This window comes from Gracilinanus agilis, chromosome 3 (assembly GCF_016433145.1).
Source record: "Gracilinanus agilis isolate LMUSP501 chromosome 3, AgileGrace, whole genome shotgun sequence".
Classification (NCBI taxonomy): Eukaryota; Metazoa; Chordata; class Mammalia; order Didelphimorphia; family Didelphidae; genus Gracilinanus; species Gracilinanus agilis.
In genome coordinates, this window is record NC_058132.1 from 126452422 (window position 1) to 126476958 (window position 24537).

General features: G+C 34.5%; 1 protein-coding gene across 1 annotated transcript in view; it reads right to left on the reverse strand.

Annotated features, from left to right (window-relative positions):
- Positions 1–24537, reverse strand: part of FREM2 (FRAS1 related extracellular matrix 2) — a 199095-nt gene that overhangs the window by 41909 nt on the left and 132649 nt on the right. The window contains exons 7-8 of the mRNA XM_044668953.1: positions 3689–3838; positions 1319–1528 (exon numbers count right to left, since the gene is read on the reverse strand). Of these exons, the coding sequence (XP_044524888.1) occupies positions 1319–1528; positions 3689–3838 (360 nt within the window). The remainder of the gene's footprint in view (positions 1–1318; positions 1529–3688; positions 3839–24537) is intronic.

Sequence of the window (24537 nt, forward strand, 5' to 3'; positions counted from 1 at the left end):
ACGATAAAAGGAAAAATTGACAAATATTGGAGGGGATATAATAATGAATGGGGTCACTAGTACATGGTGCAACTGTGAACTAATCTGATCATTTTGGAGGGCAATTTGGAATTATGCCTAGAGAATTATTAAACTTTGTATAGCAATGGTGCTGCTAGATCTGTTTCCCAGGAGATAAGGGAAAAAAGGAAAAGATATGATATGCTTCAAAGCATTTATTGCAGTGGTGGCAAGGAACAGGATGACCATCAATTGGGGAATGACTGGAAAAATTGTGTATATGATTGTGATGGACTACCACTGTGTCATAAGAAATGATGAGCAAGTTAATTAAAAAAAAAAACTTGGAAAGACCCACATAAAGTACAGCGAATTGAATAGAAATAAGAGGACATAATATAGATATAACATATGTGTAGCTATAGATTTAGAATAATATATAGAATATAGAATATAGAATAATATAGTTATAGAATTAATTTTGAGGAATAACTTGTAAATGTCTACCTCTAGTGAATGAACTGAAAATAGAAACATGAAAGACTCAACCCATATGTACATTTCTTTTCATCAGATAATACATTCTATGGTGTGGGAAGGAGAGAAGAGCTGAGATAAATGGGAATAAATTAATAAAAATAAAGCTAACACCATCAATAGGAATAATTAGTTCATTCCAAAGAATTCCAGGCACGACAGGTTTGAAGTGTATAATTTTGGTCAGATGTATGCTGGTAAAATGCTTAACAAGTAGCTACCTAGATAAAAAGTAAGGGATGCTCAATGCATTTCAATCATTTAAAATAGTCTAACCAATCAAAAACTGAATGAATCAGCCTTCATCTGAGTATTTGCTGATTTCTGAGGTGTTGATATTCACACTGAAAATTTAGCAATTGTCCTTTGAATGGGCACTGCTCACTCTTGGAGTGTGATTGCCTTAAGCAAAACTGACAAAAATTTGATTTGCATTATTTTACATGACACTTGGATTTTTTCAAAAGAAAAAATAAAAGACACCATGAGAATTAAAGGTACTAAAAGCATAATGTTTTATACATTGAAACAGGTTGATAAATGTTGATTTGGATTACATTTTTAAAAATTGCCAGAAGAGAGATAATAATGATTAGTATCCAGGATTGTTATAATTATTGACTTGAGATGAAGATTAAAAATATATTTAGAGATTGAAAAATTCTATGAAATTTACTTGTGGAAAAGATGAACTTAATTCAAATGTCAATTTAGAAATGTCAAATAGTCTTGAGGTAACTCTCTAAAAACTATGGACAATGTGAATATGATGGATACTTACAATCAGAGGCTGAGTCATTAATGAAAATGGTGGCTTTGCTGGGTTCTCCAAGGGCAGCATTCATAGGCATACGTAGTACTAATTCAAACTTCTCAATTCCCTCTAATATTGGTTGTCCTCTATCGTCCAGAATAGTTACCCGGAGAGTTTGCATGTTAACTCCAGGTGCAAAATCTAAATTACGACTGATTCCCACATAGTCAGTTCCAGCTATAAGGGAAATAAGGGATTAACTAATTAAAAAGTGACAAAACTACCATTATTCCAAGTTTAACAGATCTTAAATCTTCTTAACTCTTATTCTCCCTTATCTTTCATATCCAATTTAAATCTTGTTTGTTTCTCCTCTCCCATCTTCATATATCTTGCTTCTATGTTATTCTCCCCACTCACCCAATTGCCACCCTAGTTCAGGCTCTCATCACCTCTTATTTGGACTATAGTCAGGTCCTGATGTATTGAAATGACCTTTAAATGTTCTTCCAGAATTCAGTCTTCCCCCATTCCATTTTCTCTCCCACATTCAATTGATATTTCTAAAGTAGAGAATGACCTTATTACTGCCCTGTTCAGAAAGCTCCAGTGACTCATTAAAATAATGGAATAGTACAATACAATTAAGATGAATAAACATATGGAACATGAAAGAAATCTTGAGGGACTTTTATGAAATAATCCAGGGAACCTAAGGTCTTTGAGGGCAGGAACTACTTGGTTTCTGACTTTGTTTTTATCTTCTAGCAAAGTGCCGGACACCAAGTTGGTGTAGGACTAGGGCTAGGGATTTCACTTGTATATTGAATTCCTAAGAGAAGAAACTTTCTCATCCAAAGCAAAATGGCACCTTGTTTTCAACTTATAGTTTTGGACAATTTCTTAGAACATTGTGAGGTTGAAGTGACTTGCCCAGGGTCACAGAGCCCCTCTCTCAGAGTTGGCACAAAGTACAAATGCAAGAGAATCCAATTGAAGTAAATGGAATTAAATTGAATTAATGCCTTACTACCGGCCTCTACAAAAAGAGCCAGACTAGAACACTATTCCTATGTGAAAGGAAAAGAGAAATGGAGTTAATGGAGAGACAAAGAAGGCTGAGGGAGACTGGAGAATGAAAGACACTTTGTTATGGACATTTTATGTTGAAACTAATTTATTCAATTTTAAATAGCTACAAAGCAAATTTAATTGGTTTCATGAATGTTTAATATTACATTTATAGTAAAGCATCTATGAACAAAAAAAGTCACATCACATCCTCTTCCCCAAGCCAAGAATACGCCCTTCCTTATTCTTGCCTGTAACAGTTTGAAAAGAGCTTATTGTTGTTCTTTGCATTTTTTCCAACCTTCAGCTCACTCTAGGTTTAGCCTTTTCTGAAAATTTTCTCATAGGACTGTGCCACTCTTTTTATATCCATCACTTCCATCTTTTGTAAATGTTCTTTTTGAATGTGAACTCATCAGAGAGCTTTCTGCAGAGCCACATTGAATCATTTCAATACCCTTCCCTCAGGATCATTCATGGTAGCATTGCCAGAATTCCATTTTGGAGAGCCCCTCTTGATCTTTCACAGGCTCAAGCCATGTTATTATGCTTATTTATTCACTGAACTTGTTAAAATCTGGCTTCCTTAATTAATAATATTTTATTGAAAAATAAAGACATTTAGATGCATTCATTAAGTGAAATGTGGTGCAAAATGTTAAAAAGAGGATAAACAGATTTTTTATCTTTCTATTTTAAAAAAAGAATCAAGTAATACATACATAACTTAATTAAGTTGTTTTGTACATATCTGCTTTTGAATGAAAAAAGATTATTGAATTACTTGTTTGCAACTTAGTCTAAGGCTTATAAATACATTATGGTTCCAGATAATGGCCCAAAGGTCTCATGTTTACTTATTCATGACAATTTTAGAAATATATCCTTAAGCAAATAAGTTATAATATTTTGTTACTTAGTTTACTCAAATTTATAAATTATAGCACTTTTAAGTTCTATATAACTCTTTCTTCACAGTGCCAGTCAGTGATACAGATTATACTTATCTTTACAATACCTAGAAAATGTCTTTAATAAAGAGTAAGAGAGAGTTTATTTGTTGAATTTAATTCATTTGTGTGGATCTTGGAGTCATTAATATGGAGCTAGATGGCATTTGAGTTCATTTAGTCTGTCTATCCCTTCATTTTGCAGATGAGGAAATTGAGGTTTAGACAGATTATAACTTGCCTAAAGTCAAATGAAGAGGAAGTGGCAGAGTTGGGGGCTAGTTTTTAAATTAAATGTGATAATGCCATGTTGAAAGCCCTGGACTTATCAGAAGCCTTAACAAATAAATGAGAACTAGTATAAGAAATGACTCACCTTCAGCAGATGGGGGCTCACATTTCCGAGATCTCACCATGACACTAGAAAGCTTTGAGAGATCAGTACCAGTTCTCCAGATGTGTACTTCAACAAACCCAGCGCTCTCATCAACAGAGTACTCAACAGCACCAAAGTAGAAACTTGGCTCTGGTAAGAAAGAAATGGAATCCAAACATGTTTATTATTTCCTTTTCACATTCTCAGTCTATAGAAATAGTGAAAATTAATTTGAATTATGAACCCAGATTACCTGTGCATTAATCAGTTTTGCATCATATTATTTTCTTCCCCCACTACTAGAGTAGAATCCCATCTAAACAGGACTCATTACATGACTTTGTATAAACTTTTGGTGGTTATTCGCATTTTCTGAATCATAACAATTTCTAAAAACCTGATAAAAGATAGTTAGCCTAAAAGTATGGGGATTGTTTCTTTAAAATTTTCTGCAAAATCCAGTGTTTAAAGGGGATTCCATTGATTTACCTATTGGCCAGATAGTTTTTTGATAGGGTTGAATCAAAAATGAGATCATTATATAATACTAAATATCTATGTTTGATAGATTTATTTATTCTGGGATGAGACTTTGTTTTGGATGGCAGATTCAATTGTTTAATTCATGACTTACCCAAGTCTAATCACATTGTCCTGAAACCTGACTTTGTATCATTCTTATTTCTGAGGATTCTATCAACCTTGATCCTGAGAATGGATCATCTTCAAGATTAACTGTCTTAGACTGGTTACTGTAGCCAGGAAGACTGGTTCTGAGACCTATCTGGGTTGTGGCATGCTTTGTTTCTTCTATGTGAAATCTTGGTCAACAAAGAGAAGTGGTTTTATCTCATTGGAGTTCTTTAGGGCCTCTCAGAACTGGGGAGAACAGAATTAATATCCGTTTTTCCCAGTAATAGTGATGGACTTGCACTGACCTATCTATGCTTCTTTTTTCTCAGCTCTGTGACTAACCAGACACATTCATAATACAATTGGTTGGAATATGAGGCATGAGTTGGAAGCCACAGAAAGTCATTTCATTATCTGACCCACAGTCAAAAGATACTTCTTGGGCTAGAATCTATTATGATTCTTGTCACATTAGGCACATCTTCTAGTCAATTGACTAAGTGATTGACTACACATATGTTGTGAATTGAAAATCTGAATGATCTGATGTATTCTGCTGCTCTTTATCAATTGTGATTTACACTAAAGCCACGGTGGCCCCAGGCCAAAAGAAGCTTGAGTCCCTGCTCCTTAAAACACAAGGCCATTGTGAGTCTGATTTTCATGCTTCAGAGGATATGATTTTAATTTAAGCTACCCTAGTCTATCACATTCTCTAACCCCAATGGTTCACAAAGAGAAAAAAACAAAAAAGTAAAAAACCCAAACAAAACATTTCTGTGCATTGCTTCATTTTTTCACTTATTTCATTTACTTGGACTCAAAAAAAATAACTGAAGTGGAAAAAAAGCTTACCTCATTCATATTTTGTGTAGTATGATGAGCAAATAGGCTTTCTTGAGAATTCTTGCAAAATGTATATATATATCTATATATCTATGTAGATATATAGATATAAAACCAGACTTAGAGATTTTGTTTGCATATTTTGGTCTAACAGGTGATAAATCTGCTACAAACATTTCCCTCCTTTTAAACCTTTCAACCTGAGCTGTCCCTGCACTTCTGGTTGCCAGGGCATGTGAGTGTGTGTGTATAGATGAAGGTGTTATCTTATTAACCTTAGTCAAGTTAGACTTTAAATACAAGCCAATAAATTCCTGACATTTCTTACTTCAGTGCAAGCAGACAAAGGTGAAGATAAAGTGACTAGAGAGGGCAACTTACATGGAGAATTCTTATTTTGACCAGATGCCCAAACCACAGCATATCTGGGTTTTTCTGAAAGGCTCCCAAAATCAGTTAGGAGGAAAAAAACATTGAGTTTGATCCAAGGTGTTCAATAAAGAAACAAACTAATCTTTTTTCCCTCATAGCCCTTGCAAACTCCATTATTATATAAACATTGTTTTTGGGTTAAAGGATGGACTAGTGATTCAATCAGGGAAGAAATCTTACTTAGTAATGTGATATCTGCTTACATCAACTCTTTTACCATCATAATTCCTGAAATTCCATTTTGGTCCTACTACATTGTACTCCATTATACTAATGGAAAAGTGAACGGAATAAAGTAATTAGATGAAGAAAACTCTTACTATGAATGACCAAATTATTTAAATTTTCAATTGGGTTTGTACTCATTCAGTGATGAAAAGTTCTTTGTTTTGTAGTATTAAATAGCAATTTATGCTCAAAAATAAATCTTATTCAGTCATTGTATTTTCCCCAAGTTGTCATATAAGACACAAAAATCATTAGATTAGGATATCTTAAGGGGAACATAATCAATTAGCCATTGTTTAAAACTCATTCAAAAGACATTTTATATATATATATATAATATATAGACACATATTAAAATAAGTTCATATAATTAAAAATTAAAAATGAAGCATCCATTTTAGCATGATATAGAAACATATCTGGGCTTTACTAAATTCTTTAAAATCCTTACCTTCCATCTTAGAATCAATATTATGTATTGGTTCTAAGACAGAAGAGTGGCAAGGGCTAGGCAATGGGGGTTAAGTATTTGCCCAGGGTCCAACAGGTAAGAAGTATCTGAGGCCAGATTTGAACTCATTCCATCTCTAGGCCTGACTCTCAATCCAATGAGCCACTTTGCTGCCCTAAGAACATATATTACTTATACGAATCTTTTTTCCATGAATAATTCTGTACAGTTCATTTTAAAATACAGAATTTTCTATTGGTAATTCCAAGATGATACCAAGTTGAAAGTCAAGGCAACAAGCATATTTTTAGCACCTACCATGTATCAGGCACTGTGATAAGTGCTAGAGATAGTATATTCCAAACTAAATTGTCATCTTTAATTTCAGCCAATTTTTGTTTATTCGTGAATTTAACTATAATTCATATTTTTATTCATTTGTTTATTAAAAACAAAAAAATAAGTTAACAGACTAATCTCATATATCAAGCGAATACTAAAAACATAATAAACTTGGATTTCACCAAAACATTTAATAGTTACCTTTTGAATATGATGGAAAGATATGAATTGGATCATTATTTAGTTATAAAGATTTGGATTAATATCAACTTGGAAAGAGTTCTCCAGTGCAGTGTTTAAGGAATCAGTTTTTGATCTCATTTGTTACATATATATGTATATGTATATACATATATGTGTGTGTGTATCTCAATAACTTGGAGGGCAACATAGGTGGTATGTATGCTTATTAAATTTGTGGATCGCACAAAGCTACATTTTGCACCCACAGTTTCTCGCTTCTTGAAAAATTAAGTGTTATGTGTTTATCTATTTTGATAATACATTATCTAGCCCAGTTGCATTAGAAGATATTCTTTGAGCCAAGTTGTAAACTTCAGATTATGTACTCTTTAAAACATGTCTTTTCTCCTTGCCTGGGAGTAACATTATACCATTGAGGCTCTTCTTCCATCTTCAATTTTCCCCCTATCAACTGGCTCCCTTCTGTCTACAATTATGCTCAGGCTACTAATACTAAGACAAACTCACACAATAACTTTCCAACAACTTTGCTGCTCCCACTCAAGTTATTATCCTATTGTCATTCCTATGCACTGAAGATGCTAAAGTAATTAAGCAATAAAATGACGCAGGGGCCTGGAGTCAGATCAGTGAAGAAGATGCAGAAAAGAAAGGAAGAAACAAGATGTGGTTAGAGGTTGAATTCCAGCTTAAGACCTCACAGGCAATAGCTAAGCATAGCTTTATCTTTTCATTAGAGCTTTGGCAAGAATCTGTTAATTATGGATCAAAGACAGCTTGGGCAGTTAGCCATATGCTATGAAAAAAGGTGTCATGAAAGTGCCTTCTTAAGGTGATGTGCAGTAGCCAGCAAAAATAAAGGAAAATGAAGCAGAAAAATGGGAATTAGTATCTTCAGTCTAATCAGCAGGGAGAAGAAAGAGGAAAAAGTGAGAAAGAACTCGAAGTTAGAATCTAGGTCAAGGCCTTCCCATCTAGAAAAGCTTCCATTAGCATTTGGGTTATGGCATATGGGTTAAAGGCTACTGGGCAAGTTTGTGGAGGTTGTTATTGTTTACTTGTTTCCATTGTATCCAACTCTTCATGTCCCCTTTTGGGATTTTCTTGTCAAATATAATGATGTTGTCGATTATTTCCTTCTCTACTCATTTTCTAGACTAGGAGACTTAGGTAAACAGAGTTGAGTGACTTGCCCAAGGTCACATAACTAGTAAGTGTCTGAGGCCAGATGTGAACTCAGGTCTTCCTTATACCAGGAAGTGTTCTATCCACCATGCCACCTAGCTGCCCAATTTAGTGGTAGATGATGAGATAAATGAGAGAAAAACCTACTATAAAGAAAACCCTGCTCAGGAAGTTCCAGCAACTAATCCTTTTCAAGCAATTTGCCATGACAGATAACCATAAGAGCTACTAATATGAATAATGAGGACTGAGGATCTTACACTATATTACAATATTAGGGAAATTTGCTGTGAGCTTTGTTTTTGTTTACTGCCACTGCCAAATAAATAGCAGTATGTGTAGTGGGTAAAGTGTTTGACTCAGAGTCAGGAAAGATTTTGATTTGAATCAGATGGTCACTAATTGTATGACTATAGCAGGTCAAATCTCTTTGAACCTCAGTTTGCTTTCCCATGAAAAGGGGATAATAATATCCAAAGTATCAATCTCACAGGGTTATTTTAAAGACTAAATGAGTTAAAGTATGTAAATTATATCTTTAACCTTAAAAATATAGAATTTCTAACTATTATTATTTGTATTCCCAAAATTCAAGATGGCTTTTCTACTTAGGGAGGAGATCAGGTGAGAAGAAAACTAATAACTGACATTTATGATGTGCATTGAGGCTTCCAAAGAATTTTTTGTACATTATCTAGTTTTGGCAGGCTTAACAACCCTGTGAGTAAAGTACTATAGGTATATTATCCCTGTTTTACAGATGAAGAGGGTGACGTCACAGAACTAGTAAGATGTAGTTAAAACTCAAATGCCTTCTGATTTAACACTGTTATTTATATTTCCCTCATTAAACTATTTTCCATGCTTATTAGAAATAGGGAAGTATTTCCTTTGAAAGAATGCAAGAAGTGACTAAACTATGCATAACCATTTGGTCCAACTACTGCAAGGTCTATACTCTAAAGAAACCAAAGGAATAAAAAAAAAAGGACTCATTTATACACACAAAAAAATGGCATCTCTTTTTGTATTGGCTTAGAACTGGAAGCTAAGAAACTGTCGATCAATTAGGGAATGGCTGAAGAAATTATGGTATATGAAGAATAGAATACTAATATGCTGAAGAAATGATGAAGGGAATGGTTTCAGAGAAACCTGGGAAGACTTGTATGAACTGTAGAAGAAGTGGGCAGAACCAGGAAAATAACAATATTGAAAAAACAAATATCATTTAAAGGTTTTAGAACTTTGATCAACACAATAATCATGCCAGATAATGCCAGAAGACTAATGATGAAACATAGCATCTACCTCCTGATAGATGGACTCAAGGTAAAGAAGGAAACATTTTTTGGACATGGACAATATGGGAACTTGTTTTACTTGACTATAAATATTTGTCACAAGGGTTGTGTTTTTCTTTCTTTTTTTAATGGGAGATGGGAAGTAGGAGAGATATAAGGCAAATTTTTGTTAATTAAGAAATTGTTTACAAAAAAAAAGAATGGAAAAGGCACTTCTTAAGGAGAAAACAATAGAGAAAACAAAAAAGACAAAAGGAAATCATAATCATTATCAGGAGGTTTGCTGAAGGATAAAGCACAGTAGGAAAGGAAGATCTACAGAGTAGTTAGTTTTATATTAGATTTGAAGCTCTTCCTATAAGATCTGGTTGCTTATAGGTCTAAGAAGAAGCAGTAACATCTTGTGCTACAGTAACTGATGAAGTTACATAGGCAGGTGAGGCTTTATACAAAAATATACATGGGTTTGGAGAATAGTATCAAGATCACAAAAGTTCAAAACGATTACTATAGACGAGAAAAAAGACTTTCTCAGAGTCGAGGTAAGAAAAATAGGACTGCTGCTCAGAGAGAATGGGAAAATGATAACAAATGTTATGCAGAAAGCAGAATTATTCAACTCTTTGTTTTCCCCCAACAAAAATACCTTCAAATTAGGAAGGATAGAACAAAATCACGGAAGAGATGATTAGAAGCAAATACCTGTGGGGATGGTAAAAGAATACCTGGTTGCTCTCAGAGAGTATGTCACAAGACATGGGCATATTAAAAGTTTAGAGATATGACTGAAAAAAAAAACAATGGCTAGTGCTTTATAAATTTTCTTCAAAGCACAGTCCAGGTACTAACTCTTAGATTAGAGCTTTCTTGATTCTCTCAGTTGTTAGCACTCTATTCCTTTTGAGATTACTTTATATTACTATGTATACCGTATGTAGTATTTTATACATTACCATCTTTTACTGGATCTTCTAGTAGCATATAGACTTCTTTTGGTAACCTTTTACCTCTCTATAACCAGCAGCTAGTTCAATGCCTTGTGAATAGTAGTTTGGTAAATGTAAATTCAATTGAATTGCATTTACTAATGAAAGAATAAAAAAATCTTAAATATCCATATTTCTCTTACATACATTCTGTATCTTTTTCTCTAACACTTAACAATATTTACTCATGACCACCACCACTCTAGACTATATGTTCACAACCTGTATGTTGAGGGGTCTTGTTCCAAGCACTATTTTTTATGGGAGTAAAAATAACTGAATTCTTTCTCTTCCCCCTTTCCTTGAATTTTCTCTTCCTGTCCTCTTGTTCTCATCTGTTTCTTTTTTCTCCCTTCCATCCTGTCTTCCTCCAATTCTTTCATACTTTGAATCCTCCTCCTTCTCTTCTTTTCCTTTCTTTTTCCTCTTCTTTCTTCTCTTTCATATCTAAATGTGTGATTTTATTTGTGTCAAGAACTCCCTGATGAGGAAACTTACTCCACTGGTTCAGGTTGGCTACTGCCTAATAACTTAGAGTCTTATCGAATTGCCTAGGACCCTGAAACTTTTAATTGTGTGGTTAGTTTGTGTTAGAGACATGGACTTCTTGACTCAAGACCGTCTACCTGCTGGGTCATGTTAACTTTCCATGCCTATTCTAATTTATTTCTTTGGAGCATTCAAATTGGTTAAGGATATACAGTATACTATTACCAGAGCAATGAAACCACTCCCTACATTTTGATGGTGTTGTATTAGAAGGGAAGGGCACAGATTAAGGCAATGTCCATAAAAGAGATTGTATTATCTCATTAAACATTAATATACTTTTCAAGGCTGAGACAAGTTTTGCTCCAGATAGCTCAGATAGGATTGTATGTATTTCCTACTTTCAGAGGGTCATGAGGAGGCTTGGCATGTTAAGCAACACACCTGCACAGAGATAATAGGAAAATAATTTGACTGTTTTCCCTAGAGGGAAATAAGAATAAATCAAATTTTCTTTTTAAAGTCTGTGGTTGTCTGTATTGATGTTTATAAGTGCATTTTATCTCATGATATAAAAAAAGTACAAGTATTAATTGCTACCTCAAACCAAATCTTATTTCTCTCATTTATGTACACTCCAAATAGTGGCGGTATTAGAAGTAGATATAGTATACTTAATAGTATATATAGTATATTTATACACGATATAGTATTATAAGACTGTTAGTAGCTGTTTTAGTACTGAATACCCAAGAATAAAAAATGTGTTTTTAATCTTTTCTACTCAGTATTGAAAAGAGGGGGAATGTGGGAAAAAGGAAATTGATCCCTACACAATTTAGAAGCAAATAAATTCACTTTTTCCCAATTGTAGGTAGTAGTGGGTAGAATGCGAAGAGGGTAAAATGCTAATATTAGGTCTAAGAATTTAGATCTTGGATGGTAACACAGATTTTTACCAAGAATGGAGAAAACTATTCTAGATTTGATGTCTCAGGCATAGGAGTCTGCTGAACTACCAATTGAATCCAGAAGCAGCCTCCATTTTTAAAGGGAAAAAGTAACTTTCATGAAAAGGAACTGACCTGACAATTAGTTAAGAGTGTGTTCTCTACTTCATATTTATTTACTTTATTTAATACATAAGCATTTTCCCTATCACCACTACTACATATATCTCTGTTTTGAGTCCATAGCTAACCCTTAAAGACCGCTATCAAAATTATTTTGGTTGAAGTTCAAAATTTGTATGACAAACATAAAAGGCAAATATTAATTGTCATATGCAGGAGATTAAAATTATGTGCTCATTTAGTCACTTTTCCCCTGCAAACCATATTTTTCCTTTTAAAGGGAATGAAGAAAAGGGAAATAAAATGTGCTGATAACTTAAGGCCTATATTTTCCTACAGATTTCTATTGGGGATCCATGCCTTTCCCTGAAAGTTAATGTCATCCTAGATTCTACTGTTAATCTGCTTTACCTCTAAACTTTTCATCTGGCCTTTCTCCAGATCAAAATAAGTTCAGTACAAGCTTTAACTAAATTTCATGGTTATCAGGATTCATGACCATCCCAGAAATATCTGAAGAGAGTCACATGGGCATTTTTGGGGGGTTGTTCATACTTTCAGATTTCCAAGGCTGTAGAAGTGATAAAATAGAGAGGATTTAAATGAGGAAAACTCAGATGGCAAAGGGCCTTGAAGGCTGGCTGAAAAAAGTTTATTATTTTTTAGCATAGATAAGAGAGGAAGGGTGTCTTCAAATCTATAAAAGACTATTATGTAGAAGGGAGATTGGACTTAATTCTGCTTGGCCCAAATGGCAGAACCAGGAGCAGTTGGAATCAATTGCAAAGAAGTAGTTAGACTTGTTGTAAGGGAAAAACTTCCCAACATTTGATGGGATCCAGTCACCATTCTCTGGAGGACTTGATTCTTTCATGTCTGAAACTTGTGCCCTGGAGGCTTAGCATCCTGCCTGGTAAGTGCCTCCATTGGTATGTGGCCAACTACATCTAAACAAGTTATAGTTATCCTTCATTTACTCCCAGATCATTTTTTGTCTACTGTCCTGTCAAATCATGTACATTCCAATCTACTCTGTTCCCCACTTTGCCAGTTTAGAAGCATGAAGAAAGCTGCTCCTCCTTGAAAGCATGTGTTAATTTATTCCTCTGGATCCATTTACTATCTCTAGCTTTCAAAATCAAAACACACCAAATCCATGACTTTTTTATTTTTTCTATGTCTTCATATTAGAATATAAGCTTCTTGAAGGCAGGAATTGTGTTTATGTTTGTATCCCCAGCACTTAATCCAGTGTTCAGCACATAAGAAATGCTTATCATTCATTTAGTAATACTTCTTTGACCAATTATTACATCTACCTTTATTAAAAATTAGGAAAGTAACTGTAGGTGCTTTGAACGTTTTTCTTCAGTTTGTATAAATCATAATGGTTCCACATAAAATGCAAAAGTTTCTGCTATAAATTGGAAGTGCTTTAGGCATCAGAATAAATGAAAGGACCTTGTACTCTATTCCAAATCAAAGGCTGCCTGGCCACTGCTAAGATTACAAACAGGTTCAGGGACCTTTAAAGTCCTTCTAAGAAATTTGTGAACCAACAGGGAAATGGAAGGAAGGGGGGTCCATGGTAGATACCATAAAAAGTGCTCATAGGATATATAAGTATTTAAAATAAATTGAATATCAAGTAGAAATAAAATGGTAGGGAAGTTAGCTGGCATAGTGGATAGAGTGCTGAGCCTGGAGTCAGCAAAACTTAGCTTACTGTGTTCAAATCTGGTCTCAGATACTTACTGGATGTGTGACACTAGGCAAGTTTTCATTTAACTCTGTTTGCCTCTATTTCCTCATCTGTATAATGAGTTGGAGAAGGAAATGAAAATCACTCCAATAACTTTGCTAAGAAAACCCCAAATGGGGTCATGAAGAATTGGACACAACTGAAATGAATGAACAACAAAGAAATGTAATGGAATATTGTGCCAAAAGAAAGACAGAATACAGAGAAGTATGGGAAGACATGAAATAAAATGCAGTGAAACAAGCATAACCAAGAAAGCAATACAGCAATGTAAACAAACAAAATGATGAAATGTTGAAACTATTTGCTTTAAAAATCACTGTAACTAAGCTTCATCCAGAAGAAGAGATATGAAAACACACCAGGAATCAAGTTCCACTTTACTGACTGCTGCATAACGTTATCTTATCTTCAAGCATTATGCTCATATATTCCAGTCAGTGGAGAGGGATGTCAGATAAACCTCTGTATTTTGGAATCAGACATGTAGATGGTTTTCTTAGATAGAAAACTTTAAAACTGATGAAGGGCACTTAGTGCTTAGATAAGAACTAAAAGGGGATAATAAATAATAATAATTAACACCTCTACCCTAAGAATTGACTGCTATAAGCAGTAAGAGGAAGATCTGGACCAGGCAGAGGTAATGTATGATTACCCAGATCAATGATAAGACAAAGATTTAATGAGAATTTAAATTAGTAGCAAAAAACTGGAAACAAAGTGGATGCTCATCTCCTGGGGAGTGTCTAAACAAATTGTGGTACATGTGTATGATACTGTGCTAGAGGAAACAGTGAATGTGGTGAATGAACTTATATGACCAGATACAAAGTAAAATAAGTGGAGGTAGGAAAGAAACAACATAATCAAGATAAAAACCACACAAAGCAATCATATTTAAGATTGCAAAATTACAAAGAACAAGTATGGCTCAAAAGAAAACCTATGGGAAAACTCTTGTTTTCTTTTGCAGAGGCAAATTAGTCTACAGGTGAAAGATCTATTGGAATAATGCATATATTATGAGATTAAAATGTATTCATTGGTTTTGCTGATTTTTTCTCTTTAAAAATTACTTTTATATGGGATAATTACCCTATCTAGTATTTTTTCATATTTCTAAAGTGGAAAGTGAACTTCATAGGCTAGCAGATTCTCAAGGACCTGAGAAATTGATGCAATTGGAAAAAAACACATTTTTATTTTTTAAAAGGACAAAAAGCTTTTATTTTTCGTTAAAAGATAACTTCCACAAAAGTCTCCATTCTCTGATTATGGAATTGTTATCTGAATTCTTAAAAGCTATTAAAGCATAAGTCATGGAAGGTTCTATTGAACTGGAAAGTTTTCAAATAGATATCTAGGAAAAGACTGTGGTAAGGAGAAAATTGGCTTCCAGAGAGTATGGAGTGAAATCCAGTTAAGTCAGGTTACCCCAGGAGCATTTACAGATGAAGTTGGAAGGAAGACAACAGAGATAGAAAAAGGAATTCTTGAACATGAGCCATAGATAATCAGCATGAGTAGCAATTATTTGAATTGTGGAGAGAAGAAAATGCTTAGGAGTCATTTCCTTAATAATACTTTCTAGAATTTTGCTAAATTTAATAATAATTAATAAGAGTAGTAGCTAACACATACACACTCATATATGTACAGTGCTTATATAGGTCAGGCATTGTGTCTTAAGTACTTGGCAGTAATTATCTCATTTGAACTTCACAAAAACCCTTGGAGGTGGGTGCTATTATTATCTTAACTTTTCAGTTGAGGAAATTGAGGAAAACAAATTAAGTGACTTGCCCAGGATCACACAGCTAGTGTCTGAGGTCATATTAGAAATCAAGTCTTAAAGGAATAATATGGAAATAGGTTGTGTGTGATAATACATGTATAACTCAGCAGAATTGCTTGCCCGCTCTAGGAGGGGGGATGAAAGAGGGGAGAGAGAGAACATGAGTCATGTAACCATAGAAAAATACTTTAAAAATATATAAAGAAAATAAAATAAAGAAAAAAAAAATCTAGTCTTTCTAATGTCAGGTCTAGAATTCAATCTACTATATCACCTAGCTGGAAATCAGCAAAAGTCTATGGGTAAAGAGAGAAGACATTGGAAGATGACATTTTCTATTCCATATTTCTCTCTAAGTAGAGTGTTCCCCTTTAAAAATCAGGAGGATGAGGTCCCAAGGACTGCCCCACATTCAAAATGCATCAGCATACTACAGAAACACTATTTGTGTCATTTCTCTCTTGATTATTCCCTTTCCTGGACAAATCGACAAACATTCATTAAGCACTTACTATGATATCAGATGGTTGGTGGCATAGTGGATAGAGTGCCCTTCCTGGAATTAAGAAGACTCATCTTTCTGATTTCAAATCAGACCTCAGATATTTACTACCTGTGTGACCCTGGGCAAGTTACTTAACATTTTTGCTTCACTTTCCTTGTCTGCAAAAATGAGGAGAAGGAGATAGCAAATCATTCTAGTTTTTCCAAGAAAACCTTAAGTGGAGTTGGACAAGACCAAAAAATTACTCAAGAAAAATAATATTCCAACTACTGTGCTAAGTGCTAGATTTTTTGCCTTTCAAAAAGGGCAAAGGGAGCAGCGAGGTGGCTCAGTGGATTGAGAGCCAGGCCTAGAGACGGGAGGTCCTAGGTTAAAATCTGGCCCCAGACACTTCCCAGCTTTGTGATCCTGGGCAAGGCACTTAACTTTCATTGCCTAGACCTTACTACTCTTCTGCCTTAGAGCCAATACACAATATTGATTCTAAGAAGGAAGGTAAGGGTTTCGAAAAAAAGGGCAAAAAATACTCTTTACTTTCAAGTTCATAGTTTAATGGATCCTTTGCTTGAGATTGCTTTTTTTGTTTGTTTCTTAATAACTTACCCACACTCTGACATCACATTTATTGATGAGAACTTCAATATTACATAGAAATTAAGTACTCTAGGGCTAACAACATATTTATAAAGGCCCAACACACCCCATTTAGTGACCCCTCATAGAGTTACTCTCTTTCTATACCATTTTTACTTATACCCCCCAAAACACTGACCTCTTTCCCACAATCTCTACATTCCTTTCCACACATCAATGGACCTGTCAGAACCATGCCTCCTCCTAACACACTACCTTATACAGATAATCAACAGTCAACAGCTTGCTTGATGTTTTTTTTTTAATAGATGGGGATAGTTGTCTATTCCAGTACCAATCCTCTTATTAGCATATTGCATTTGTAGCTGCTTTCCCCCACCATTCATTCTTAGGAAAACTTTCTGGTCCCATGGTAGTTACAATTATGCGTAAATAACTTTGACCCACAATCCTTCCTGCTCCCTCAACAACTGGACCATTTCTGCCTTGTTGTTCTTTTTAACTTCCCTAACTTAATTGACATCCAGTTAATAGCCATATCATTTAAATCATATTTTAGATTTATGGAAGGAATACTGCCAGACAAAGATTAGAGTAATATTCTGTACACATAAAGTGTCTTTTGTTCTTCCCACATTATATTGTGTCATGGTATCTATATATAGAACCACAGCTTTGGTTTATGAGCTTGTTCTTGTATCACATTATTGAAAATGATCCCTCAGACCAAGCATAATTCTTTCCTAGATAACAAAGTATGAACCCCATGTAGGCTTTTTGACTGAAGAAATTTGGCTCATCAGCAAAATTCCAAGGACTGTGAGATAGATTATTTATGAAATACTTGATGGAAAATTTAAGCTGAGATAAATTTCAGGTCAATCAGGTGTGAAAAGGAAAGGTTTACTTTTCTAAAAGTTATTGCATTCAGATTATTTATACATTACTAGCTAGTGAGCCCCTACTATTCCTTTCATCAGTTTCACAAGACTGCAGTCGAAACTATTGGCATCCCCTGAGTTGTATGAGTCAATGGGAGGATTGATTCCAAATTCTTCAGCTGTCTTCATGATGAGCAGATTGCCGCATGCTAATTGAGCACTTGGCAGACTAAATCAATCTGAAACTTCATAAAACAAAGTGCTAGTATGCTCTATCTGAAGTTTTCTTTTTCTTGTAGCCAGACCTGGCTAAAACATCATTTCGAACTCTTTGACCAGGTAAAGAGAATGATGGAATAAATGATAAAAATCCTATCTCACTTTATAACCCTTATAAAAATATTTAACTTTAGAATTAAATAATTTTACTTGCTAAAACTTTTCTAAGGGAAGAGAACTGATTCTAGACACAGTTAAATATTGTGCTAATATAAATTTTTATTGTGTTCATTTGCAATGTGGTGCTTACTGCAATCTTTGAGAAACCTTCACATCTTTAGATCCCAACAGAAACTGGGCCATGTGTCAGTATGATACATAATTCCATCTAATGGTGTTTTCCTTATACATTTTAAGTACAGTTAGGCCCCATATAAATTCATGAACCCAGTGAAAAGAATAATGGATTTGGAGCTAGAGGACTAAGGTTGGAATGCCAACTCTACTACATATATACATACATAGATGTGTAACCATATTTAAATGTTGAGGTCTCCGAGGTTCAGTTTCATCATTTAAAAATTTTATAGGTTGGATGGTGTAAATTTCTTTCATTTTTAAGTCCCCCAATTCTGTGATTATGCTTTACAAAAAATTTTGCAAGTGTCTTTTAACTAGGCCCTGCTACCATCACCTTAGTGTTGTGGAATGGTACCCCTCAGACCAGGTATGCCCTTCCCCTGAGGATCTCTCTTCTAGTGATTATACAAATCGTTTCATATTGCACTAATGTCTAGACTTTTGGTCTCTAGAACTCATCATCCTTTACTTCTAATTAAGTATCAATATTCCTTTTGAGTGTCAATGGACTCAAGGAATTACTGATAAAGAGTAGAAAAGCATGGTAGAGATGGACGTTATAGTAATTGAGGACATTTTTATTCTAAGATGTTATGATGATAATAACAGATAATTTGGAGAAGCAGATAAAGATCACTGAATGCCATATATATATATATATATTTAAATGCCCTATTTCTGAATGCAGTTTATTTGATTAACTTGAAAAAGGCATGTCCCATCTTATATATTTTACAAGTGCAATTGTGCCTCTTTGAAAAGACAGAAAGATAAATATATATCCAAAGGGCTGCACTGGACCATCAGAATGAAGCTACAACTCATAGTGGAGTTAGCAATGTTAACTATCTTGATCACTCCCACTAGTTTCCTTGATCCTTTTTCTAGCCAGCTCATTACTCTATCTCTTCTCCTTAGACTTTGGTTCTTTTAGCTTTGACATTTCATAGAACTCTATTTACAATGGCTTGATTCCCATATTCCAAGAATATCTTTGACTGATGGATCTTGTCTCTTTCGCTCACACTACATCAGAGTTTGCAAACTAGTTCCTCTTTTCAATATAGAGTTCCAAAGAGCTGCAGAGACCTAAAGTACTAGCTTATTAATTATTACTGCTCTTGTCTGGACCTAGACTGCCATGTCAGCCTCTGGGCATAAGAGCTATCAGTTTTTAATATTCCAGTTAGGCCTTGGAATCTTGAGCCATTTTAGAATAAGATTATTTCTAGGTGGAACTAGGAGATAAATTATGTATAGAATAAAAGATGCCTCTGGTTCCTTTGTTTGCCTTTTAAATTTCTCCACCATTTGGTCCTAATCTCTTAAAATACATAAAGTAATTAAAAGAAATGAAGCTTAATACAGCACTAAGGCTATTATGTAAGGTTTACTTAAAACTACACTAAGATTTTTGAGATATTCAATATATACCAGTTTTTCACTTTCCAAGGCAGCTTGATATAGTAGAAAGTTATTGGAATTAAACAAAAAGTACCTTTATTCAAATTCTAGCTCTATTGCTTGCTAGCAGTTTGACTTTTGAAAAGTTTCTTGCCTTCTCTTGCCTTAGTTTCTTTATCTGGAAAGAAAAGAGTTTAGACCTACCTGGAGTCTTTGTACTTGTTTATTTTTCAATATTTTGATAATAATATTTCAATATGATTTCTTTTCTTTAAAATAAAATATATTTTATTTTATTCTCTTCAAAATATTATTGTGAAAAGAATGGATCTATAGGTTTACAAGACTGCCAACAAGGTCCACGACACATGAAAAGATTTATTATTGAACAGCTTCATTCTATTCAATCAAAAGACATGAGATTATTTCTAGCACTATTCATTATATGCTTTTTGATGGTGGAGATTAGGTCATTCTAAAATATAAGGTATACAGAAGTCTTAGTAGTACTTAGAAACAACTAACCATTGCCTTTTCTAGTAATGGTGTGGAAATGTTTTAATAAGAATGGCAGGAAGGTTTCAAGTGACTGCAGATATGCTGGGATGTAGTGGAACAAATCTATTTAACATCTTTCTTGCTGTGAACAGGATGGTGTTTTAACAGTCCTAATAAAGTAAGAGAACTGCCTGACAGCAGGGCAGCTAGTTCTTTTGGTGATCTTAACCACCACTGGGAAATAGTCAAAAGTATTCCTGCTGCTAACAAATAGCTCAACCTTAATGCTAACAAGATAGCATAACCCTAACCCTAACCCTCTAGTCATTTTATTTTCATGGAATCTATACAATTATACCTTATAGGACTATTCTTATTTGTCCATTCCCCCTCCCCCAAAAGATAGCTCATTAAAAATAAACACGGTATTACTGAATAATTTCATTTTATGCTTTTTGATGGTGAAGATAAGGTCATTCTAAAATATAAGATATGCAAAAGTCTTAGTTGCACTTAGAAACAACCCCATAGCTCAGTGGATTGAGAGTCAGGCCCAGAGACATGAGGTTCTGGGTTCAAATCTGTCCTCAAACATTTCCTAGCTGTGTGACCCTGGGCAAGTCACTTAACCCCCATTACCTAACCCTTACCATTCTTTTGTCTTAGAACCAATACACAATATTGATTTCAAGATGGAAGGTAAGGGCTTAAAAAAAAGAAACAACCCTAATCTATCTATCTATCTATCTATCTATCTATCTATCTATCTATCTATCTATCTATCTATATTCCTTTTGCTTGATTCCCTGTGTGTTAAAAAATACTTAAGTTGATGAAACTTTTAAAAAATGGAGATAGAATTTTTGAGCTTCATTTAGCAATATCAGTTCAAAATATGCAACATCTAAGTTTAAAATAAGTTTCCTTTGAAAATGTTAATGGAGAATATGCTTTTAATAGCTTTCTATGATATTCATAGAGCATTTCCATAATCATCTATCCCTTTACCTTGCAATGTGAGGACTGAATGAGGGCTGCAGCAGAATATATATGCTCTATCATTCAAGCTCTAGCACAAAGTTTATAAAGTCTCATTTTGAGACTTTAATCATCCCATTACCACTCAGAGAATGATCTTGGCAACTCTCAAAGATATTTCTGAGGGCTTGTGGCCTTTGTTTGCAGGAGATATCTCAGGGGGTGAAGTGCACATCAGTGCAAATTATATGAATGGGGAATGTAGGAAGGCAATGTAAACAAATCTAAGTGTAAAATCATACAGCAGGTAATCTATATAGGTCTACATTTTTGCATATAAAATAATCTCTGCATATAGAAGATATAATAGGTCTTTTGCATGCATGGCAAGCATTGGCCAGACCATAGTATAATTTCTTGGCTATATTGTTTATTTTTCTTTTAGTGGGGCAGATGTCTCTATTCCTCAACCTGATTATTCAGTTCTAATTGCATAAAAGAGATATTTAAAACTACCCTTCATCACATGTAAATATTGAAAACTGATTATTAGGTCTTAGATTGAGTGGCTAAGGAAGCTATTTAGATAAAGATTTGTTCATTTAGTTGAGTGAAATGAGAAATTCCACAGTTGGGGGCTAACTTCTGGCCCCTTTCCTATATTACTATAGAAAAGGAAGCTGTTGGGTTTAGTTATGTACCATGACACTAGTTTCCATGTCATATCCACGAGTTTAAAAAAATCTCTTGTAGGATCCATTCTTCCCACCTTTTAAGTACTTATATAAATCAAATTGTGACAAACTATTAAGCGTCAAAGTCTTTGGCTCTGCTATTGGTGGCTTTGTTGGAAAACCACTGGCCAACAATAATTCTAATTATTGTTGTGCTGATTATCTGTGGTTAGTATTTGGATTTACTGCCTGGCCAATTTGACTTCAGACTAAAAAATTCTTCTAGGCCTGTAGGACACGAATCAAAAAGTATTTTGTTTTCCTGATTATAAGAAGGCCCCCACACTTGAGACATTTCTTTTAGTCTTAGGATAATACATTTCAGTATAACTACGAGAGAAGCATGGGGACATAAACAATATTAGGGCACCATTCCTTTGTGGAAACATGGTGATGACTTCATAAAAAGGTAGCTTTTGATCTGCATATTGAAGGATAAGCAGGAATTTAAATATGGAGGGGAGAGAAGTGTCAATCCAGGCAAAGGGACAAATATATATAAGTACATAGAGGCAGGTTGAGCATGTTTCAGGTGTGGAGATGCTTCTTGCCCCCCCCCCCAAGCCTAGTTTGGTTGAAGGTATGAATGAAAGTGGTGGGAGATAAGGCAAAAGGTAAAATATGACTCCACGTTTCTTGTCTCATTTCCTGGAAGAGTGGTCATCCCATTACCACACAGGAAAGAGAAGAAGCCACATTAGTTTTTCAGGAGAAATGACTTTGGCTTTGAATATGTTGAAGGGAGAATTCTGAAAGGCTATAGCAGGTAAAAATATCTAGGTGGCAGCTTTAAATTAGGTCTGGAGACCAGAAAAGATGTTATAGTTTAGTGATATCAAGTTGGAAGTTATTCACATGGAGGCTGTAGCTGAAAACATAGGACTAGATGAGATTGTTAAGGAAGAAAGTCCATAGAGAATAGAAGAGAACCAAGCACAAAGGCACAAAAATTGTTCTAGTACCTACTCTGAACAGAGCACCATTCTAGGTATTAAGAGAAATAAATAAGTTAGCCAAGACATAGATCCTCATGGCTCTCACAGTCTATTTTCTTCATGGCATTATGTTCAGTCCTGGGCATCAAATCTTAGGAAAGATTTTGAAAAGCAAGAATGTAACCAGGGCAAATGAATCAAGATAGTAAAGTGACTTGAAATCATGCCATGTGTTTGAAAGTAATGGGTTCAGAGGTGATAGAGTTGATAAGTAAGATTGTTACATACTTCAAGGAATATGGGGATTTTGAATATTCCCAAATTCTGACTTCTTTGTTTGATAAATGGTGACTAAAAATGACAGTTTGTTAAAGAAGTAGCCAAAATACTCCTATACAAGGTGCTAATGAAGTAATTAAATATATCTACTTATTGTGAAGTGAAGGAATCATATTTCTCCATCAATAATTACTATTGCCTTAACTAAATATATACACACAGCAGTTCTGATGGCTAAATAAAGATTTGTCCTTTCCTTGAATCCAAATCTTACATTGTGTCTAGTCCTTCATTAATTTGATTAAATTGCCATGGCATAATTGTAGCTTATATTAAAGGAAGCACTTGTTCAAAGTAGAAACAGGTCAGTGACCAAGTCTTTAAACCTAGGATAAATGAAAAAGATGAATTTCTACCACACAGCCATAGCCTCTGTGTTTTCCAAAAACTGTTTTTTTCTGTCTTCATAACCCCTGCTGTCAAGAAAGTCTTTCTGTGACAGCCTGATTTTCAATGGGATTGAACTGACTTCAAGAAAAAGACCACCATGCTGTTTTTTACTTGTTCTTGGCTTATATCTTACATGATGACTTTTTAAGCATTGGCTGGGAAACCACCACTTTAACTGAAATCTCCTATTGGTTTAGAAACAAAAAATAAAATGAATTCAAAATACTGGGCTTGAATATTTCCTATCTAACCTACAGGTAAATACCAGTAAAAACTATCACAATTTGGCCAATAATGGCTTTTACTCTACCTGAAAACAAAGAGGGTCCGATAGTTGTATTAAATCTGACTTTTGCTGATGTGCTAAAGTCTGTGATCTATAGAATGTTAATTTATTCCTGGAGCCTTAAAGAGTAAGGGCCACACAATAGGAATACTGTTCAAAATAATTTTGTTTGTATGTGGAAATCCTTTTGGCAAACAAAATGAGAATATGTAAATGTAAATATAAAGAAATGTAAAATATGTAAACCATTGGAATCAGACGGAAAATTCATTAACACATCATTTTCATTTTTCATAGGAAATTGTTTCACAATCAGACTTTGCTACAATGAAAAGAAAAAAAGAAAGAGTGGGCTGGCTACTCAGAAAGGCTTTCTCAAGGTGTTTCCAGTCAAAGAGTTTGCATTTTCCTGGGGTCACCATGAACCCAGCATCTGATCCTTGGTTTTGTAATTTCAGGAACCTGATTCAGCCATTCATCCAAAAGTAAGAGGTAACTTTTTCTTAATGAATAGAGAACTAGCCTGGGAGACTGAACGGCCTGGATTTAAACTCTGCTTTTAAGATGAAGGCTGTGTGACCTGAGGTAAGTCATTTAATCTCTCATATCTCAAGTAGCTCTTGAAGACTGTAAGCTATGCACACAGTGCCAATCTGCATTGTAACCAAGTTCCTTATTTCCTAAATTTATCAAATCACAGATCTGGTAAAAAAAATCCATGAGTGATGGAACTCTAGGGTAGTGATTAAATTGCACACCAGAATGTCAATTTATTAATTTCCAAAGGGTATAGACCTTCCTAGTGACTAGAATATTTGCAACATTTATCTAAAGCAGTTCCTTTCCTGATATGAAACTAAGTTAAAAAATTTTTTAAATTTTTAAACCCTTTCTTTATGTCTTAGTATCACTTCTGGCAAGGGCTAAGTAATTGGAGTTAGGGGACTTGTCCAGGGTTTCACAGCTAGGAAGTGTCTGAGGCCAAATTTGAAT